We start from the raw sequence: 23460 nt of genomic DNA on the forward strand, positions 1-23460 counted from the left end.
AATTATGATATTAAGTAATATTTCTACCTGGGTTTTCAGAGTAAACTATTTTTAGATTGGATTAGACCAAATCAGCGCCACGAGTGTGGTAAACGGATAGATTTATGCACCTCCCTCTTACCGTATACGCCTTCGTATAATTGTTCTAAATATTATAGTTCGTTAAGTAGACCATTTCCTTGACCTTATCTCTATAACTTATGTCACTGTTGATGAGTTTTTATTTAGGCTAAAAATTATGTTTAAATGAGAAAAATTCTATTCATGACGATAGTGCATTCACTGTTTAATCTAATGGTGTTGTCAAAGCTTCAAGGCGCCATTGGGTAAGAGCAGGTTTTATCTCGGTATAAAGTGATGTCACAGAAAATAAGCAATACCTTTTGGTTTAATTTTGTTTTATTTTGTTTAATTATAGATACATTATGTTTAATAATTAATAAATTGTTTTTATTTAATTTTTAATAATCGATTCATTAGGTTTAGTAGTCGATCGATTTTGTTGAACAATCAATAATTTTGTTTAAATTAATAATCAGTAATTTATGTTGAAATAATCATTAATGCTCATTAAATTTTGATTTTAAAATACTTAAATCAGTCAGCAAGGGCGTGAACTGTAAACTTAAGTCATCGTCAAGAGTTATCTACAAAAGACTAAAAGCAATCTATTCTATATACATATATATATCATGGGCGTAGCCGGGGGGGGGTTCTTGGGGTTCAAACCCACCCCCCCGCCCCCGAAATGAAGGCCTTGATGAATAGAACTTGTTAAGCTACACCTAGGAATACTGAAAGTTCCGTTGAAGTTGGAAAGGGACAACTATGGAGAGATCTGAATGGAATATGTGTTATAACAAGTCATGGACTACAGGCCCTCTGGGACAGAGAGATAATTTAAATCAATCAATTAAAAATCTTTCTACTAAGTTTCTTAATGGGATGCAAAACAAAAAATAAAATCGCGGAATTTTTCTTTTTTGAAATAATATTGGAAATCGTCCTTGAGGAATGTTGATACGAGTGATGATCGTTCTTGTCTCTGTATCTAGTTTCCAGGTGTGAAGTATAGAGCGTCCACATTAGAATTGCATTGTCCATGTCCATTATTTCACAGAACTTGAATTTCCCACCGAATTCTTTTCTATTTCAGTAAGTTATCTTCGGCAGTTCATAATCTTTATCTAATTAGGTTACACAGATTATACCTGGAGTTCTTTTTCAACTATATTTTTTAGGCTAGGAGCTCTCTGATACTGTCAGTTTGGGAAGTAGGTCCATTCTTATGGTACAAACGACAGTTCGTTTCCAGGGTTTCCTGACACGCCAACTAAGCCACTTAAGGAGAAGGTTGGGATAAACACGTGATTTGTTGCTTAGGAACAAGACGAAATCTAATGGCAAGTGAGTATTTACTCATTTATTTTTTTTATATGATAGATATAGGATTACAATCTCCACCATCGTGGTATTGGACCTCATGCACCAAAATGAACAGTCACGTGGTAATCATTAATTAAAAAAAACTTAAAACAGGTCACGTGATAACCTTTGTTAATTTGAATTTGGTTGTACGCTGTATAGAAGAGATAGGGAAGTACGTGGATCAATGTTGTTCGTTTACGAATAGTGAATGAGGTGCATTCCTTATAAACAGAGATGATGTGAATTATAAGATCGAAATAGCTAAATCATATTGCAAACGATATACAAAGATGCAGAATATTCTTAGTTTATTTCCCAAGATCCCCAGAGTAATAAACACCACCACCAAAATCAGGCTCTTTAACACCATTCTTAAGCCGATACTAATTTATGGAGCAGAGACCTGGATGACCATCATCACCACAATGAAAATAATCCAGGTATTCATTAATACCTGCCTGAGGAAGATTCTTATGATCCGCTGGCGAGACAAGATCTCGAATGAGGAACTGTGGCAAAGAACAAAGCAGCAGCCCATTGAAGTAGATATCCTTCAGATACGCTGGAGATTGATAGGTCACACCATTCGCAAAGTCACACCCTTCGCAAACATGTATCCATAAAGGCAACTCTAACCTGGAACGCCCAAGTAAAGAGGAAGAGGGGACGGCCCAGGAATACATGGCGCATCGACTTGGAAGCAGGTGACAAACAGATGGGGAAGACGAAGGGCACGAGCAAATTTCGCTAGTTCCAATTTTTTAGCTTCCGGAACATAAGTTGTCTCATTCTTACGATCTATGGGGCAGATGATGTTAAGGTCATATGTTTCTATGTCCAACGGTTAATGAGCAGGGTGTCATGTGGCCAGCACAAAGACCAACCGCCTTTACTTTCCCCAACTAAAGCCAGGTACCCATTAGAGTTTGGTGGACTCTGGGACGCCCTAAAAATCCCGAAACTCAAATTCTCATCCTTCACCGAGATTCGAACCCAGGACCTTCAGAAGCCGAGCGCTTAACCACTTAGCCACCGCGCCCCCTCCTCTGCATAGAGTGCAATGTTTAATTGCGTGTTTATTCTCCCACACTTGGCGAGTGTATCAGCCTTCTCATTTCTTTTTAGTTCAATATGTGCTGGTATCCATTGAACAACAGTTTGTTTGTTGTTGTTGAGCTTTAGAAGCGATAGATGCCTGTCTGATCGCGCGGTATGCGATAAGTCGTCTTAATTGTCCCGAGTCATCAGGCATGGGGCTAACATGTAATACTTGTCAATTTTAAAGGAGCGCCAAAACTTGTAAAAAAAATAATAAAGTTATTAAAGTTCTTTCTAAAAAGAATGTATTTCAATCATTAGCCAACCCTCCTTCAGTATGGCAGATAAAAAATAGAGCTGGGATTGAACCCTTGGGCCTAATCTTTCCCAAGCATAAGCCACATGACGAATAAGACTACCCTCACGATAATGTATAGCCATGCCAACATTATCTGAATTAGTAAAAATAAGTGTTTACAACTGAGTAGAAATTAGTACTCTTGTAGAAAATTAGAACTGTCCATAAATATAGGTCTTCGGTTAAACAATTCCTTTCTTTAGCAGCTTGAGATTTTTAATTCGACTTTTTATTTATAATTAAAAAAAAACAACTTTTGTTCATTATATTTTTCAGAAATTGAAAGCCAATCACAGATTCATTCACACAAGGACTCCCCTGGCGTAGTCAAACCAGTGGCGTCAGGACAAGGCATGTCTCAAAAATTCAAGTATTTCTTAACTTTGTGGGCTTTTTTTGAGAACCTCTTATTTTCTGGTCTCAGAGCAGGCTGGCCTGCCCTCGTATACATCCTCAAGCAGGAGCATATTTATTCTTATCTGTGTGTAAAGGAACCTCTCAAAGCGACACCAAACGCTACGGTTCATCTGATTCAAAGCCGACAAATTTCACCGAGCGAACTCACAAAAACAGAGATGTATAACGCATCAACTCCTTACCAGCATAAACAATTTTCACAGCATGGTGTTGAGGAAGCTTTGGTGATGTTTCAAAACTTGAGTGGCACTGCACTAAATCACACTTCTACTCAGTGTGACGAGCAGGACGCCGTATTCAATCAATGCTTCACAATTACCACAGCAACCATGGCTCTCAGCGCACTGCTGTATGGACAGCTGAACTATAAATTTGGTATCAGGGCACCCAGAGTATTATCTGTGTAAGTAATAATTAGAATTTTTTTAAATAAAAAAGCAAAGCTAATATAAGGGAAATAACTCCATATTTACAACTATATGCCTACAATCAAGAATGTAGGAGCCATGTCCTTTTTTTATATCAAACAAAGATAAATAATAATTAACAATAATTTATTGATCATTTGGTTATTTTTAATGGATTCATAATTGAGTAAAGTTTCAACTTGATCAGTGAATGGGTTTGGGAGAAATAGCGTGTTTATATCTTTTACCAGACAGAGTTAATATAAGCTTTGTAAAAAAAAAAAAAATCAGTAATTCAGAAATAGATATTTCTCATCTAGATCTTAACAAATGAATATTCACATTTGACTCAAAAGTAAAGTAGGCCTAGCAATTATACATAAAACACTGAACCATAATCATCAAATACATAAACAAAATCTAATAAAATACTCAGAAAGACACAACGATAAAGGAATAATTTCTCGTTCCATATGCTGGGACAAATTTTTACAAATGCTCCTTCTTCCCTAATGCTATTAGAGCATGGAATGGGTTGCCTGAGCTAGCCAGGAAAACCAGTGACTTAGCAGAATTTAGGTCATTGGTTAATATACATGACTAAATGCATGACGCGTGGGACGTAATCATCTTCTTTTTTTTTTTTTTTTTTTTTTTTTTTTTTTTTTTTTTTTTTGAAGTAACGTCTGTACTTTATAAGATAAGATTTATTAGTATTGTTGAATTAAAATTAGGCCTATAAGCTGGAGCTAGCAAGAAGTGCTAATTTTGTTGTTGTACGTCGTCATTCTAAAACATATTGGGTCGAAATACATTCTAAAACATATTGGGTCGAAATACATTCTAAAACATATTGGGTCGAAATTTGCGAAATAAGAATCGTTTTCGGTCAATTGGACCGCTGCAGTTTCGATCGCGAACTATGCTTAGTTGTCTTAGGCACATGGAAAATAATAGCTTCATCCGTACCAGTGGCACTACAGCCCATGGAGACCCCTGGCCTGCCTTAGCACACCTCTCCATTCTGATCTATCCTGGGCTTAGCGTCTCAATGCCCAGACTCTATCTATCTATCTATCTATATATGGAATAAAAAGCTATAAGATGATAGGGTCTCTACAAAGTCTTACCTAGGGCCTTCACTTACATAATCTGCAACATCAAGAGGGGAAGTCTGGTTTAAACTAATCAGTAATATAATGTTTTATAAAGTCTCTTAAAGTAGATGTTAAATGACCTAAATACTTCTGTCCTATCACGTGAATGTATGATTAGTCACACAATAAGCATGGAAGAGCATAATTTACACATTGGCCCCATAACTCTATTTATAGAGTCAACGTTTCCTAGTTAGCTATTGAATCACACTTTTGAATCACAACTTTTGATTTACTGATTTTTTTAAAAATATATTTTAATATCTGAATTTTACATTGCAGGTTTTTGTTTGTAGCTGGATCAATGTGTATAGCGTTTATAAATAAAGGTATAGAGAAGGATATACATAATTGTCTAGTTCCACGTCTCTTGTATCTCACTCCATCTTTCCTCCCTCCTATCTCTCTCTCTCTTCGCCCTCTCTGTCTCTCCCTCTCACTTCCTTCCATATCTCTTACTCCTAACCTCCATCCCTTCCTCCCTATCTATCTATCTATCTATCTATCTATCTATCTATCTATCTATCTATCTATCTATCTATCTATCTATCTGTCTGTCTGTCTGTCTGTCTGTCTGTCTGTCTGTCTGTCTATCTATCTATCTATCTATCTATCTATCTATCTATCTATCTATCTATCTATCTATCTATCTATCTATCTATCTATCTATTCATCTTTACTTTATCAACTTGAAACCGAGGCGTGCTTAAGGCATTTTCCTTATCTTCTGAAGTGTCAATGCTATCTCTATGTAGCTGTCTATAAATACCCCCACTGAACTCTGAAAGAAAAATTCAAGCCTTTCAGAGTTAACTTTACAGAAAATTGTTGGGCATCAGAAACCAAGAAAAGAAGACAAATGAGTTTGTACTTTTACAAGTCAACACTCTGGACTGCCGAAAAAGAAGAACTCCCCAATACTCTGAAAATACGAAAGCTGAGATGGTTAGGTCATATTGTAAGACATGGCTTACTTTCAGAAGTCATCCTTCAAGGTACAAAACACACGATGTGAAAGTTGGCGACTGACCCCTCTCTCTCTCTCCTCTCTCTCTCTCTCTCTCTCCTCTCTCTCCCCTCTCTCTCTCCCCTCTCTCCTCTCTCTCTCCTCTCTCTCTCCCCTCTCTCCCCTCTCTCTCTCTCTCTGTCCTCTCTCTCTCCCCTCTCTCTCTCCCCTCTCTCCTCTCTCTCTCCTCTCTCTCTCTTCTCTCTCTCTCCTCTCTCTCTCCTCTCTCTTTCTCTCTCTACCCTCTCTCTCTCCACTCTCTCTTTCCCCTCTCTCTCTCCCCCCTCTCTCTCTCTCCTCTCTCTCTCTCTCCTCTCTCTTCTCTTTCTCTCCCCTCTCTCTCTCCTTTCTCTCCTCTCTCTCTCTCTCCTCTCTCTCTCTCCTCTCTCTTCTCTTTCTCTCCCCTCTCTCTCTCCTCTCTCTCTCTCTCTTCTCTCTCTCTCTCTATCTTGACATTCTGCTAGGATCAGCTGCTGACCGGAAGAGCGGAGGGATATGGTTACGTAGACCGGAGGATTCAGCCCCCGTCGTTTCAGCATGCGCGTCTTCTTTGAAACATCTAGAAGTGGAATTTAGATAGTGCTAAGAACGAAAACCTTTTCCTGGGCTACCTTGGGTGAGCTTTTTTTTTTCTCTCTCACTGAAGGTGGGGAATGGGGATGGAACTAATAGCCCGGTGGTCCAGTTCAAAAAGTCCGCCATGCCGTTCCACGAAGGGGTGGAAACGACATCAGCGAGCATTAGCTGGAGTGGCGGCCCTTACACGAAACAGTAGCGTTTACAGTGAAGGATATGAGATGAATTCCCATGGTTAGCGCTGCCCTCGGCCATTTATAGCAAGCGGGCTCCAGGAACTATCCACTCCCGATCTATGGAAACCCTAAAACAGGACTAGGGATGAAGACCTTCCGGTCCTTGTCTGTTCGGTGGATAAAGTCCTTTCCAGCGATCACTCGGGATAAGGGTGACTTGGGCTCAGATTCCTTAATGTACTTTATCGAATGATACGCGAATTGTCACAGCACCCTTACGACGAAAGGGACAGGTGAGATGTGATGAGGTAAATATGGCAAGGATTCACTATCCTTATCTCCCATTGTACTTATAGATATGTCACTATAATGGCTTGGTGTGACCCAGATAAATCTATATATTCCATAGATGTTCCATGGCTGGTGTTTCCTGGTTTCATACTTATAAGTTCTGGTGGTATGGCTCTGTATTTAACAAACAATCAGGTTAGTTTAATAAAATAAATTGTAAAATGTATGTAGATTTTTTACATTTCTTCACAAAGGTTACTTAATTAGTCATATTATTTTAACTAGCCGATCCGCGGCGTAGCATACGCCGCTATTTAGTGATGGGTGAACACTTCCTAAAAGACACAGTTGTCGAAATGGGGTGGGTTTGGGCAAACGACTGTGAGTGAATGAAAAGAAGGAACTCTGGAGAGAGCATACAATTGTCCATGACTGAAAACAGGTTTTGGAAGATAGAGGCCTATCGTTTTGAACGTTTAGCCTGGGGCTTTATTAATTGTAATGGCAAAGTCTAATCTAACAGGGAATTGTCTGCGCGTAAAGTTGAAAGGCAAAAATTGAAACTGATGGAGTCAGGGATATCCAAGAATAAGGACAGTTTGTGAGGTAGCAGCTGCGATAGTATTACACTTCAGTATGTTGCGGTGAATGCAAGTAACAGTCAGTCTAGTGCCATTACAGAGACCTCTTACTTGTTCTCCCCCACCCTTCTTTTTTTTTTTTCTGAGCCGCGCTCTTTTTCACCGCGAAAGTTAAAGTCTAGTCCGACTTGCAGAAATAAAAGAGTTATCTTTCCATGACTTTTCATCGAGGGTTGAAGAGTCGGCGTGCGTGCGTGCGTGCGTGATGTCCCGCATAGTTGGGCGACGTAGAGAATTATATAGACAGATTCTGTTCCATAGTCTATTATTATTAGAATTATCAGATCCTTTCCATGTTGAATGTTCACCTTCACCAATCCTTATGCACTAAAGCTCCTTGCTGAGATTAATCTCTTATAGCAAGATTCAGGTATCTGGCAGTGTTCTGTAGGGTTTTTCCTGTCTCGTACAGGGCAAGACCCCGCATGAACTATTTCTGTTACAAGACAAGTCGTATCTTCAAATGTGTTTCTGAGCATCCTGCAGTCTTTGAGAAAGTTCTGTACTGCCTCATCTTTAGTGTGACAGTGTCGACATTTAAGATCGTGGTTCTCTCGGATCCCAGCGAAGTAGGACAGTGTGCCTTGCGAAAACGTGCCAAAATTTGGCTGATCCTTTCTGTCTAGCTGCCACCATTCGTCCTTCTATTTGGGCGTTTGAGAACCTTCCAGACTTCCTGCTCCGTGCTACAATGATCTCAACTTTCGTACCACTTGAACTTGATCCATTCTTTGGAACTTTCGTATGTTTGTGGCTCCTCAGATGGGTCTAAAAGTGTTCCTAGAATAGACAGAATTGAGGACTTCAGAACTCTACCATCTCAACCATCCACAAGAGCGTACACCACCAGATCTTAACTGTGGGGCGCCCGCCCCTAGAGGAGAGGGGGGGGGCTCGACGACCTCTCAAATGTGTGCAACGTCATGAAAAAAGAAGGAGGTGGTACAAGAAGCAGGAGTTTTTTAAGCAACTCAATAAACCTTTACCAAACGTTTTATATTCTAGGTAAGACTAGTCATATTTTAAAAGAACATTGACTTGACACTCCGTTCTATTGGATATGTTATTAAACAAATATAATTCTTAAATCGAACATTTCTTAAAATATTTCAGATTTCTTATCTGTACTCAAAAGGTAGTGCTGGTATAGTGGGCCTCTTATGTGGTGCACTGGAAGCGTCGTCCTTTGTTCAAACGGTCATTAAGGTACTACTAGAAAGTCAGCCCTATTTCAAATTAAGTGTATTTATCAATCTCGTTGGGCAATGACTTCCACAGTATTGGAGTACTTTGAAATTGGCCAACCACAATGTTATTAGAGTCAGCTTGTCAACTGGCAAAGCGTTTCGCTTCCAAACTATTGGGAGATTTGGAGTTCGAATCCCGGTTTAGACTGAAGACTAAAATAAAATAGTTTTTAGGAACAAAAAATTAATTTTCAAGAAAAAATTTCAATAATTTTAATTCATAATTGTAGAACATTAACTATTTTAAACCCATCATGTTGTATAAAAAAATTATTACAATGTCACTTGCTCATTGATATTTTAATTGATAGATCTACAATCATTCAAAATATAGCTAGAACCAGAAGTATGGCTTGAGCTCGGGTTCAAGACTATCAGGAAAGGGCCCCATCCCATAATTTAAGTGTAACCAACAAAAAAAGAAAATTGAGTCATCCTGAATGTATTACTACATTATAAAAAGACAATCCAATGTATGTACCAATAGTGCTGTATTTAGACTTGAAAATGCCCTAAACTATTAGAGATATGGGACCCTTTGTAACTCCAAATATAATATGTCAGTGCTAAGGTATAGCGTGTTTATTGGTAGAGTTTCCCTCCTTATACCACCTTTTATTGACAAATAGTATAATTTGACTTATTTTAGAAGCTTATTATAATTAATACACGATGTAAATTTAAAACATGTAAATTTGTTAAATCTATTTTTTTTCCATTTCATTTTTTGTATAAGGGCACTTAAGTATCAATGATCTGAATAGGGATGCAATGTACTAAACCCCAATAGCAGCAACACTGTCATGAACAGCTGTTTATATATATTAGTTAGAATCCAGTTAAATGCGATTTATAAGCCTATATTTAAGTACCTTTTACAAAGCTTATATCCAGAATGACATTCTTGGACGATTCTTTTACATATTATTTCTCCCATTTTCCAATCAAGTTGAAATTTAAAGACAATTATTCATTGTCGAGGACAACATCTGCATCGTTAAAAAAAATACCCACTTAGTTAATTAATTGGTGATAATAAGTAATTTTGATATGGCAGTAATTTTGTGATTCTTTCCATTAAATAAGCTTTATTAATTTTTTTTTGTTTTAGTTTTTTTTTCATGTTTCCAATTTCATTTTAAAGATCGCCTACGAGTCTGGAGTCAGTTTACTCGTGTCCCACCTGGTGCTTGGCGCCCTGTACTTGTGCACCCTGCTGAGTACATTCTTCTTCTTGCCCAGAAACTTCATCCCCAGCCAAGAAGATGTTCCCAAGAACAACAGAGATGACGAAGAACACATTGAGTCTACTGGTGATCCTGATCTGAATGAGAAGAGAGTCACTCCAGACGCTGGAGATTCTCAAAAGAAGGAACACGTACTTGAAAAATGTAAGCCCTCTGTCTATTTTACATATTTCAAGCTGCTTATTTATTCTTCTGTATTTATATCTTCTCTTTAATTAGCTTATTAAATATAAACAGGAAAGAAGCTTCGAAAATAAGTCTATTAGGAAATCGGAGCGTCTATTTAACAACATTCATCCGATGACCGCTAATAAAGGTTTCTCCCAACGGAGAATGGTGGACCTGGTGCGCTTGGCTCCAAGTCCAGTCTAAAGGTTCCACGATAGCTGCGACTATTACAGTGTAGCTAGAAGTACTCCTGTCCTGGTCCGCAATATTTGTCCGAATGCCGCGCAACTATTAAGAGTTTTCTTATATTCTTATTTATATCTTCAAAATCGTAAGAGGATCGCCAGTCTATTGCTCTCATTAAAGTGAATCCCTTGTGAAACGTAATGGCGGACTTTTTAGACTGGGTCTTCAGAACTCCACTGAGGTAATCTGAAAGGGGCTAGGTTCGCTACATGTTGTTAGCCTATCTGCTTCCACCACGGCGTCATGTTAAGGCTACCGGAGCTGGAATCTTCGAATAGAAACAAGAATTTAAGCTAATAACATGCCTCCTTTGTTTTAATTCCCGTTGATATTTTTAATTCTATTGAAAAATTATTGTTTCTCGAAAAAAAAAAACATGTTAATTTTTCATTTAATGAAAACAACCTTGTGTAATGAAGTTTGTATGTGTATTTGTGTGTGTGTGTGTGTGTATTTCTATGGTGTGTCATTTGTGCTGACGGTGAAAAGAAGCGATTGATTGAAGGCCATGCAGTGCAAATGATGCAGATAAGTGGCACTGTTGTACTCTCTTAGGTACACCAGACAACTTCAGAATGCCAGAGTGAAAAGATGTGTTTTTAAAGGGAGTTAGTTTGTGTTTAAAAAAACATCTTATATTATCATTAAAGTCTACTACAATTATTTCATTTCATCTCGAGTTGAGGCAAATTATGAATATAAATAAACGTTATATTCATTAGTGTGCATATCACAGTCTCGCTTGACATTGCCTGTTATATGTTCACCTCGGGACATAAGGGTGAAAGACACGCGAACTTCTGAGATAGAAATAGGAAGTAAGAATGACTAAATTGATTTTTAGTCAGTAGTAACTTTTTAAGACAATTCAGCAGAGTGGTCACTTGAAGACAGTAGTAACTTAAGTTCAGTTGAGTAGGGTGAGTAGAGTCGTCTCTGGGATTTGAGACGGTACAAATATTTCTAATTGTTGTTTTCTGTACTTAGAGCTGGATACATATTGTTGAAGTGCATTGGTTCCCCCTGTGATGCGGACGTATTTTAGTATATTTGATACCGCTGTTATGCGGATGTAGTTATATTTCAAATGTGATATCTTGATGTAACCATCAGAAGTGCAGTATATCGTATTATTGAATAAACGTTATATTTTGTCTGCTAAAGCTCGACTCAAGTCTTTGTATACTAATCGTGCTCGTTACGTGTTAAGTGGACACATGAAGCCAGCATTCTATAGCATTCGCGACACATTGATATCAATGCACGATTCTACATCTTAGTGACCAGTACTATGTGTAGTATTGTCACCCCACACATATATACAGTCACCATTCACAAGGAAGTTATTCAAGTTATTTTAAGTTTTACAAACTAAAACAGTATAATACTCTCACAGTGGTTTAGTTGTCTACCAGCAGTTTGGTGCTACAAGTCGACGACCGTCAACAGCATCTTGACACTTATTATTACGTGAGACATAATATAAAATATATAAAGCGATAATAGTCGCCAGTCTTGTGTAAGATCATGAAGCTCCTTGGATCCACTAACGTCAATAGATGGTTGCTAGGGGTGTCATAAACAATGAAATTTTATAATAACATAGAAATTCGTTGTACAATTTTTATGGCAATCATTAGATGTACGTATTTAGCCCAAGAAAAAAGAATAAACAACAACACTTATTTTTTTTTTTTTGGGGGGGGGGGATTTTAGTGTTATAGTTGTTGAGGTGTGACACCAAACCTAGTGACGCCAATGTCTGAATCTATTTGCGTTTTATTTATGTATTCAGCTGTAGAATTTTTTTATACCAATAAAATTTCCAGCTTGTATTAAATACACATATTTTTTTTTTCAAAATGTGTGCACTTAAATATTAAAGCACGTTCTAAAGATTTTGAATTGTGGAAATTTAATATTTCTCAAAGTAAATACTGTCACCTAATGACATCGTCTCAGATGAGAGAGCCAAAGCTGAACTACTTGCCCGAATAGCACAGTCCTTAGAAGCACTTGCTAAACTCAAAACAATATGGAAAGACAAAGGTACACTCCTTAACACCAAAATCAGACTGATGCACTCACTGACCATAACCACATTCTTACATACTTACGAATCTTGGACGCTGACTGCAAAGCTAGAGAGGAAAATCCTAGCAATTGAATTGAGGTGCTAAGAAAGATCCTAGGTATCTCATTAAAAGACCGCATTACAAACGAATAGATTAGAGACAGGATTATTACAGCTATTGGACCTCACGATGACCTGCTAAATACTGTCAAAAATACACAAACTTAAACTCTATGGACATATCAAAAGGTCTTCAGGGCTCGCATAGACCTTCCTTCAGGAAGCAGTACCAGGGAAAAAAAGAAGAGGCAGACGGAGAAAGCGATGGGAAGACAACATAAAAGAATGGACGGGCTTGTCATTGAAAGAGGTTCTATCCAAGGCAAAAGACAGGAATGGAGAAATACGGTCGACAAATCTTGTGTGGAGTTCCAACGGTTCAACAGACCATGGCATAGGTGAAGGTGAAATGACAACTACAAGATAGTTAAACAACTTTCTATTAAGCGTTTTTTTTTTTTTCATAATTACAAATCTTCAAATAATGTATTGTTTTATTATTAATTATAGTCATATTCAAATTTTGGACAGACCAATCCGAACACGTTGTTCAAAATTACGTCACCGAAGACCAGGGAGATAGACCAATCGGAGACTTTCTTCAGATTCAAACTAATGGCGGAAACTATGTTCTTAAAGAAGTAGGTAATTCATCGACGTTGAGCGGAGCGTCCAAAGAGTTCAAAGGTCGTAGTACAAAAAAACTACTGGAGTGCTTATTCTCCAGAACATACCTACTCTATCTCTTCTGGGCATGCGTAGTGCAGATAATTTTGGCAATGTGTCTGGGAACGTTCAACCCTTGGCTTGAATTCGTCACAAACAAAAATCTTGAAGAAGGTAAACTAATACACTATTACCATCTTTTGTTTATAATTCCTATTAGTTAGTATTTATAAGTTAATAATCAATTAAATCATTTTGTTATTATATTATTATTATTAGTTTGTTTTTATCTTACCATTATTAACTGTCATAATAGATATCCTAAATTATTATATAGTCCTATTATAAAAGATATATAGTTATCATTATTATTATTTTACATGACAACTCAACCTAAGTTGCGACCTACATATTTTGTCATACCTAACACCGACAAAGCCGTTTTCCTTGGAATGTCTGATCGTTTTTCTTCTTCGTCTGCGCATGTCCTCAGCAAGGGCACTTCTTTGAGTCTCAAATATGTGTCCCTTCGAGAGAGCTCTTCAGGTGTTTCACCAGAGAATTCTGGCCATCTTTTCCAAACATGTTTCAGTGGCGTCTAACCAGAGAATTCTGGCCATCTTTTCCAAACATGTTTCAGTGGCGTCTAACCAGAGAATTCTGGCCATCTTTTCCAAACATGTTTCAGTGGCGTCTCACCAGAGAATTCTGGCCATCTTTTCCAAACATGTTTTAGTGGCGTCTCACCAGAGAATTCTGGCCATCTTTTCCAAAAATGTCACAGTGGCATCTCATCAGAGAATTCTGACCATCTTTTCCAAACATGTCCAAAGGGGGGTCTCAGAGAATTCTGGCCATCTTCTCTGAATATGTTATAGTTGCTTGTCCGAAGCTGCATACTTAATCTAGAAGCCAGAACAAGACACTGGGCACAAAACACCCCTACAGAAGATGGAATGTATAGAAATATGCCATCTATGAGCCATTGTTTAACTCAGGTATTGGACTAGTTGTCTGAAGCGTCTAAATGGATAATGAGAAAAGGCAGAAACAAAAACGCTGCTTGAAACTATAATTACAGATTTCATGCTCCTATTAATAATCTAATGGACTACATTACCTCTACCACATTATAGTTAAGATTATCTATATTATAAAGTAGAATGTGAGGGGTATGTATGGATGTATGTATGTATGTATGTATGTTACTTATAGACATCAAAACCGCTTGACCAATCTTGATAAAACTAGGCAGGAATGTTCCTTGGGTACCAACTTAGACCGTAGTGTATGTATTGTAGCCCTAAAACAAACTTAAGACCCTCAAAAAAAATAAAGTTGTCCGACTCTATTACAGCTATAGAATTTTATGGATCTAGGCCATGTCTACAATGTTGACATGAGAAAAGATAGAAAGGATTTAGACCTAGATCTAATTTTAAGAAATACACTTTGCGCAGATAGTTTTTTACTTTGACACATGAAAATACAAAAGAAGATCCATTGATTTCATTATATAATAAAATTAACCTTCAATTTTGTGTTTCAAAAGCATTTTTTACATAAATTAGTTCCTGATATCTGTGATTACAGATTCCCTGACGAACATTCTTTCATTAGACAATACCGTAATGAATCGCGTACTAAAAATTATTTCGTTTAATTGTTTACTTTATAATCCCATCCCTAGATCTAAAACTCTAATCCAACTCTAAGATGATAAAACTTCTCTTCGCACAGATAGTTTTATACTTTAACACATAAATATATTAATTAAAGTCCATTCATTTCATATTTTGATCAAATAAACATTAAAATTTGGTTTTCTAAAGCTACATTTGCTTACGAGAGCTGCGAAGCCGGGTTGAGATAGGCCTAGATCTATATTCATTCATGAATCGCGTACTAAAAATTATTTCGTTTAATTGTTCACTTTATAATCCCATTTATTTAACAAAGCTATCGCTCTTTTCGTTTTTAATAGATAAGAATGTATCGACTATGGGTAAACCATTTTCGCAAAACTAATTTTATTTTCGTAGCGAAACTGAAATAACGTGAAAGGATCATTATCTACGTTTAACATACATCTAAATCCAATCCACTAGATTATTCAAAAGAAATGTTTTAATTAAAAAAAAAATGGATTTAAGCCTATTAGCTATTTTGATTTGATAGCATTATTCACACTATTTTTACATTGACACATTCGCTTTACTTATTACATTATTATTTCGTTTAATTGTTTACAAAACACTCTCAGTGACTATATCGACAGTAATGCGCAAATAAAGACCCGCGGGTCGCGGGTAACATATGTCTAGTATTTATATATTTGTTTCACATATGTTTTAGGCCAATGCAACAAATTTAAAACTAAAATCATGTATTTTTACTTTATTTTAAGCTAACAACAATGCCAACGCATTCAGCCATTAAAAAACAATCACATAAACATTTCAAAACCTCACAGAATTATGTATTAATTACGTGACTCTTACCAAAAATACATTTTTTAAATTTGTTTTACAGTTAGTCGATTTACAGATGTCTTACTGTATTCAATGCTAGGCAGTCCTGTACTGTCACTGTGTATTGGCTTGTCTATGGATTTCCTAAACAACGGAGACAACACAGGTAATTGATGATACCATTTGCATACATACTACAATCAGAGTTGTCCTTCTCCTACATGGGCGGCCAACAAAGGAGTAAAGAGCCCCCCCCCCCCTCTCCCCCCGCCCGAAGCTTACTGGTTTAGGCGCCAATTGTTCGCCTTTGTCCGATCTCCTGTTAATGGTAAGGGTTAAGCCTGGCTCAATATCTGAACCACACATGAAGGCTAGGAGTTGGGCTGGTTGTCAGAGGCTATTTGAGACGCGTGCCGATAGAATCATTTTATAGGTAATGATGGGCTTAAGACCGTTATCACTTCCGGCGTTAGCGACCTTGCTGGACCTACATGTAATCTCATTTTTCTCATTAATTAAATGAGATTACATGTAGGTCCAGCAAGGTCGCTAACGCCGGAAGTGATAACGGTCTTAAGCCCATATTAACGTTTCATATTTCATGTATATATATAGTTCTCTTCGCGGCCCAACACCACAATGAAAGAGTCATGGAAAGAAAGCACCTTTATTTCTAAAAGGCGTACTAGAGATACCCCACGTGACTTTCGCGGAGACTAGAGCGAGGCTTAGCCGCGGGTCGGCTCGTTCTCTTATAATTACCTTTTTTAATTTTTTGTTTCCTACATTTCTGCAGAAAGGGAGATTATTATTCAAACTTCCTGCTGGATGGAATAACATGGAAGCGGGCAGAATTTGAACTAGTGATTCTCTCAAAAACTGTCCAGAGCACATTCCACCCTACTAGCAAGTCTCAGGGTCATTAGCATAATTAATTACTAGTTCCCGGCTCTTTCTTTCAGTTTTTTTTTTATTCACAGACAAGCAACAAGCAGTGAAGAGAACTCTGATTACTTCCAGTGTATCCTTGGGCGCCACAAGCGTATTGGGAGTGATCGCGTGTGCCTTCTTCATTGTCAGTGGTCCCGACATTATTGTCGTCACCAGTATTGCTCTTGTGATTTTTAGAACCGCCTTGTACAGCTGTGGCGCTGCCTTTCTCAGAATCATGTACGTAAAGTCTTTATTTTAAGGCCTACCATTTCTCTTTTCAGGTTGCAAACTCTTCATCTGATTAACAAAAAAAAACAAAAAGGGTGGAACCTGGCTGGACACGTTTCTCGAAAACGGCTCTATTTTTATAAATCAAACAGTTGATGTATTGTTCTTAGGAAAATAATTACTAGCTGATTGGCTACACTGGGAAAACTCTAGTTTGACAGTTATAATTTTTCAAACTATAATGAGAAAAAAATAATTTAAATTTGGCTAAAAGTCTAGGCAGGTCTCTGCGCATGTAGGCTTTATTTATTAATTAGTTTAATAAATAAATAAAGGTTCTGAGAAGATTTATACATTAGCTTTACCTGTTGTTGTTTTTTTTTTTCGGGGGGGGGGGAATTCGGGAGGGGATAAAAAAATATTCAATTTTTGTTTAAAAGTAACATATAGTTAATATAGACAGACCAATCTATTATAATGAGAACTTTCTGATCTGTGAACCATTGTGCAGCTTATCTCAGGGTATTGATCTGAACCTTCCAACATGAAAAATGAGAACGAAGAAAAAAGATTGAAAGTCTCATTCATTAGTTCTAAAATAAAACTGAAATAATCGCTCTTACGAAACAGTTCATAGCTTTATAAAGGAGGATTTTTTTAATTTTATTTTATTTTTAGACTTTAATTGCTTATAACTTAAGTCCATGGTGACATTTCCTGCCCGGGGCTTTAAACATTTTCTTCACGGGTCTTTTCCACGTAAATATAACCCCAAAAAAAAAATAATTAAAATCGTTTGAAGCAAACATCTACTGCTTCATTGTGCGCTATGTCCGGAAGTTTTGCGGTTACAAATAGTCCGTTACGAGCCCGCTTTGACCAGCATCGTAACTCACTGTATGATTCACCGACTCAGTTAAAGCAACGAAAACAATGACAAAGGCATTGCATCAATAGCGATACAACTAAATCTGATTTCTCTGCAATATGTCTGAAATACAAATCTGAATCAGTTGTCTGAAATACAAATCTGAATCAGTTGTCTGAAATACAAATCTGGATCAGTTGTTTGCAACCTTTTCTTTGAGATTTTTCGCGACTTCCTTTTCCATTTCCAACAACATATCTTCGCTAAAGATGCTTTTGCTTGTTAGTTATCAAGTCTAAATATAGAAATAAACATGATGCAGAAGATGTGTTCATACAAAAACTACCCCTAGAATTCCTAAACTAGTGAAACAGAAACAAGGTCAACCTTTGTAATAACTTTGGCGTGCTTGAAAATACTGTCGCAACAAGTTTTGTAGCAATGTAGTTTACTGTATCGAGGACATAACGTTTTCCATGCTTAGCAATACTTTTTTAAAATTGTCGGTTATGTATGCAACATGAATATTGTAATCCCTCAATAAAACAAGGTTACAAAGACAGTTTGTGTGGAGACACAAACTCAAAATCGGCCCCCAAAGTTGTCCACCCAGGCAAGTACAAAGGCAGGTTTCAATATTTTCAGAAAGAACAACAGAATGAAATTCTAGCCAAAAAAAAAATGACAGAGAAGAATCGAGAAAGAAGGTTGACGGATATTGTGTGGTGCCCCAGCGGTCCACAGACCTAAGGATAGATGAAAGTGAATGTGAAGTTAGATGTGAACCTGGCCTAATAATGTCTTATAATAAATATATAATTGCTCTAATTGTTTTGTAAAGGGACTATCTCTTATTCCTCAAGAAAAAAACATTTCCTTAAAAAAAAATCCTTTAGTTCAGTGTTTTGTCGTCATGGATCCGCACTGAAGTTCACGCGATAATATGAAAAATTAGTTATTATTTGTTGTTTCAAATTTTGTCCAACTTATATACATACTAAATAGATTTTTTCTCTTTAAAAAAAGTAAACATTTTTTTGTGTAAATGTAGTAGTTAGTATAACAGAACTTAATTAACTTAAATTTTCAAAAAAATCTAAAACCGTTTGCATAAATGTGTTAAAATATGGTAGATGGTAGTATCCCCTGCTAATGAGCCTCCCGTGGTTGTTATTATTAATAGTAAATATTTGTAAAAGTGGTGTATTTTTAGGGAAAAAAACTGCTTGCATAAGTGATTTTAAAATTTTGATTTTTCGCTTTCAGAAAAGAAAAAAGTAGCCGTTGCATCAGAACTTTGAATGGTCTAAAATATTATGATGTCGGATTTTAAACTATCTTTTCTAGTTTACGAGATCTAAACGGGACGGACGGACAGACATTCAACACAAAACTAATAGCGTCTTTTCCCTTTCTGTGGCCGCTAAAAAGTAAATAAATAGAAATCATAAAATATACATTTTTGTAAAATTAAAGCACAAATTTAGTTTAGTTAGACTAAATAAAGCTTTTGCTATGTTTAGTTTCTAGCTATGGAATTAACATTATGGACATCAGATAAATACATTTTGGTAACTATTTAATAACACTAGCTAAATCACACTTACCTAGGTCTATGAACGAACTAATTGTATGGTTGGGGTTGCCTACTAACGAAAAATTGTTTTAGGAGATCGCGGAGCTAAAAAGGTTGAGAACCGTTGCTATTTATGAAGGAGGAATTTTTTTTTTTTTTAAAAAGCATTTTAAAATATTTTTCTTGTTTACAATTCCTCTATTCAGCTTGCACATTCATCGGCAAAAACAAATGGAACTTGAAAACTTTCGTTTATAGTACATAATTTAATTAAGATATTAGAATATTTATAGAGAAAGTATGTAGATCTGTCAATAAGAGTGATGTTTATTTTTTTTTTTTAAAGATTTTTTTTTAAAGCTTTCATATTTGTAACTTGACGTTACCCATGCGTGCCTACGTGTGAAACTAGATTAGTTATCTGGAGACACAGATCACATATAGATCAAAACATTAACTTCACCATTGCTTCATATCTTTACGCTTGTTTGGTTTTTGTTTCCCCAGGTATCCCACTGAACTGTTCGGGCTACTTTGTGGAATCATGTCGTTAATGTCAGGAGGAATCAGCTTTGTGCAGTATCCTTTGTTTCTATGGGTGCAGACAAGAGTGCAGGCTTGGAAAGAGGTAGCTCATTTCATTAGATGGCCAACGTCACTGTCTACTAAACGAAATATTAAAAGTAATGAAATGTAGATACCCAGAGTCAGCAGGTTGCCATTGGAAGTTATAGTGCTGTGTTTTTCTTGTTATTTTATTAGTGTAAGATTTCCACTACGATCTGTTCAGTCTTGAAACCGTTAGGCGATAATTGGATGAGTCATTGGTTGTTTATTATGTGAGAAAACTTAGCTCCTAAGTTATACATACTCACTCAATTTACGCATTCTTATAACTCATTTATTAAACGAACTTGTAAAAAAAATCTTTATCTTATACCATACAGACGGCTCCGGTGAAACTTTACATCGATGGTCCCCTTTGAAGAGTATTACGCGAGTGGCAGCGCGTTGCTTCCCTTAGGTCACAATGTTACTACTGGCGGCGGAACGCTGTCGCTGTTAGTTCTTGATAGGTATGCTCATCAAGCCGTACATGTTAATTAGATACTTAAACTCTGCCACTGGATTTCCTGGCGTAATGTAGGGAGCTATAAATAGGGTAAAGTAGGTTAGTGTCACAGCCTGGTTTTTGTTGCAGGCGTGATAACGCGAATGTCGTGTGTTGTAGATACCTCTTCTGGTACTACTATAATGTTCTTCTTAGCTAAATACTTTCTTATACGCACTAGATTTGCAAGTGCGTAATAACACTAGTATACTAGTATACTAAAGTCTCCAACGACAACATTTAGAATTATTGATAAACACACTGGTAGCAGACATGAATTTTATTAGGCTACATATAAAATATAGATCACAAAAGATATTGGCGACTTCAGCCATCACACATTATACATATCCAAGGAAATAACTCCCGAATTCAAATCAATTATAATAACTTCAATACTTCAATACTTATACATAACTCTGCTGTCAAAAAATATCCATAGCACTCATCTCGCTCTGAGAGTCTAAAAACAACTGAGGTGTCCACCTCGTGGTCAGTATCCGACCAGGAAAAAAATCTCTTCCAGTTAGCACGGAATAGTTCAGTGACTACTAGTCACCAAATATTACAGGGGTTCTAAAACTGATACATGGCAGTTAGATAAAGTTAGATAATACCCAGAGTTTTTATTTTTATCAAACTTAAGCAGAAACCAGAAAAGTGTAATTGTAACAATTAGTTTTGATCAGCCATGTAATTACATTTTTAATTTATCAAAACCAACAGTCATACATTTTTTTTAAATAACTAGCTTTTCGATGTATCCGATGCACAAAGTAAAGGAAGTGTCCCCCTGAACTTAGGCTATATAGGTTGTTGTTGTTTTTTCACTTTTGTGTTTTAGCTCCTCAGAATCGAATTTTCAAACCTCTTCTTACTTTCTAGCTCATTAGTTTTTTAGTGGGAAACATTTAACTTCAATTAAGCTTCATGGACATTGATTGGTTCATCGTAAAAAAAAAAAGTCTACAAATTAAGAAACAATATTATATTATTAGCTCGTGGGATGAAAAAATTAAAATTTCCCGGACGCCGCTATCACTTTGATTGCAGACTTTCTCGCTGAAGCACAAACCAATGAGTCAATAATCCCAGTGAAAGAAATGATTTACTATTCTCCTAATTAAATTCACATCCACCGATCCACAATCATAACAAAAATAAAAACAATCCTCAATCTCTCAATCGAACCTAAAACTAGTTTAACACACACCAGACGTCATTTTATGCCCTCATTAAACAAAACAATCCAACTAGTTCACACCTGAAAAAAAAAAAGGTTAGTCCGAGGGGGGGGGGGGGACAGGCTTACAACAATATGCTTCATAATTTTAATAACTTGTGGGGAGCGTGGTCAAGAGGCTAAGTACGCTTGAGCTTGGCTTGACTTTGCTACCTATGAAGGGGGCTCGAGATTTGACAATGGATTCGAGCAGATTTGTTTTTACTAATCGCAGCACGGAAAACCTTGTTTTCCTTATCCCCTCTCCTCCAATGGTCCACTTATGAGATTGAACCATAGTACTCTAAGCATGCTATTAACATGAAAGTAGTGCTATATAAAAGCTATATCTATTATTAACTTACAGTTGGTATAAACGAAATTTCTACAAATCAAATAAGAACCTAGAAATAAAATGTTATTTAACCTTGGTTAGGTAAATAATACAGGAAAACCTTCCTTTATTTTGTGCATCGGATACATCGAAAAGCTAGTTGTTTAAAAAAGAGAGTTATGATTGGTAGTCTAGATAAATTACAAATTTAATTACATGACTGATCAAAACTAATTGATACAATTAATTGATGCATCTTTTGCTTGGGACTTCTCAACTCAAGAAAAAATTAAGAAACTTTAAAAGACACAAAATAGAGCCGTGAGATTCGTAACAAACGAATATTCACATTTGAATAGAGTAACATCTTTAGTAAATTCTTAAATTTAGAAAACATTAAGGATAGAAGACTTAAAAGAAAATTAGCAATTATACATAAAACACTGAACCATGATCTTCAAATACAAAAAAAAAAAAAAATATTTAGAAAGACACAGAGATAAAAGCACATTCCTCGTTCCATATGCTAGGACAGATTTTTACAAATGCTCCTTCTTCTCTAGTGCTATAAGAGCATGGAATGGGTTGCCTGTGTCAGCCAGGAAAACCAATGACTTAGCAGAATTTAAGTCATTGATTAACATGCATGGCTAGATTGACATAGGAACACGCGTGGGACGTAATCATCTTCTTTTTGTAAGTAACGTCTATATTTTATAAGACAATTAACAACATTAGGACAAAGTATAAATGCTTGAAATGCGACATTGGTCTGAATTTCTATTCACAGGTCTTTGGATTTTTAGGACTTCTTGGCATTGTGTCGCTAGTACAACCTATATACTTACTTTGGAAGAGCAGGCAGATCGAGAGGAACAACTGACGTGATGGCCCCATTGCATTTGCTTAGAATAAACAAACTTTTTACCGGACAGACAGAATGACAGAGTGCGTTCATATAGCCTAAGATTTGTAAAAATTGGAACATCGCTATATGCATAAATGTTGTACGTAACAAAATACTATATGCCCTATATTCTCTATAATACAAGTCGGAATACACATAATCAATATTAGGTTGTTCAGTTTATTGTTTTTTTTAAAGTGAAAAACAACGCCAATTCTCTGGTATCGCTCTTCTGATATGTTGTTCGGTTCCTTTTTAAGCAAAAAACAATAGATGATTCTTTGAAATTTATATTTCTTAATTCAAAATAATCAAAACAAGTCCATATGGCTTGAATATCTCTTGTACATGAGCAGATCCGGTGGAGGCCGCCTCTGAGTTTGTGTGAAAGCACGAGCTCTTTTGTTTTTATAAAAATATAAGCAATGTAATTTTTAAAAAAAAAACTGAAATTCTATATCAATATAAAGCGGTATGTTTGCTGTACTAGAGAGAATTGGCTGCCCAAATAAGTGTCAGCTTTTCACAAAAATATGCAGGGCACTGTATAGCTCCTCCTTCGTGGTCGAAGATGAGCACATTTCTCATTTCCTATGAACTCGAAGAT

At 36.5% G+C, this 23460-nt stretch overlaps 1 protein-coding gene across 2 annotated transcripts; it reads left to right on the plus strand.

Moving 5' to 3' along the window:
• The first annotated feature begins 217 nt into the window (after positions 1–217).
• Positions 218–23022, plus strand: LOC106053710 (equilibrative nucleobase transporter 1-like). 2 transcript variants are annotated; one of them, XR_008775972.1, is made up of 13 exons: positions 218–326; positions 1242–1407; positions 3101–3644; positions 5088–5134; positions 6973–7049; positions 8609–8701; positions 9887–10133; positions 13069–13377; positions 15736–15840; positions 16655–16844; positions 19787–19907; positions 20227–20355; positions 22737–23022. XR_008775972.1 is itself a non-coding variant. In XM_056017766.1 (12 exons), exons 2-12 carry the CDS (start codon positions 1401–1403, stop codon positions 22827–22829), a joined length of 1833 nt encoding a protein of 610 aa, XP_055873741.1. In that variant the 5' UTR covers positions 219–326; positions 1242–1400; the 3' UTR covers positions 22830–23022. The 2 variants fall into 2 exon arrangements, 1 of the variants encoding a protein (XP_055873741.1); XM_056017766.1 differs by lacking the exon at positions 20227–20355 and having other exon boundaries at positions 219–326.
• The last annotated feature ends 438 nt before the right edge of the window (positions 23023–23460 follow it).

Source organism: Biomphalaria glabrata, chromosome 18, assembly GCF_947242115.1.
Source record: "Biomphalaria glabrata chromosome 18, xgBioGlab47.1, whole genome shotgun sequence".
Lineage (NCBI taxonomy): Eukaryota > Metazoa > Mollusca > Gastropoda > Planorbidae > Biomphalaria > Biomphalaria glabrata.

Bases quoted from the DNA above. Each gene is read 5' to 3' on its own strand.
- LOC106053710 (XM_056017766.1), top strand. The intron at 5,135-6,972 runs GTATAGAGAAGG...TATATTCCATAG, and splicing joins TATAGCGTTTATAAATAAAG to ATGTTCCATGGCTGGTGTTT. The intron at 16,845-19,786 runs GTACGTAAAGTC...TTGTTTCCCCAG, and splicing joins GCTGCCTTTCTCAGAATCAT to GTATCCCACTGAACTGTTCG.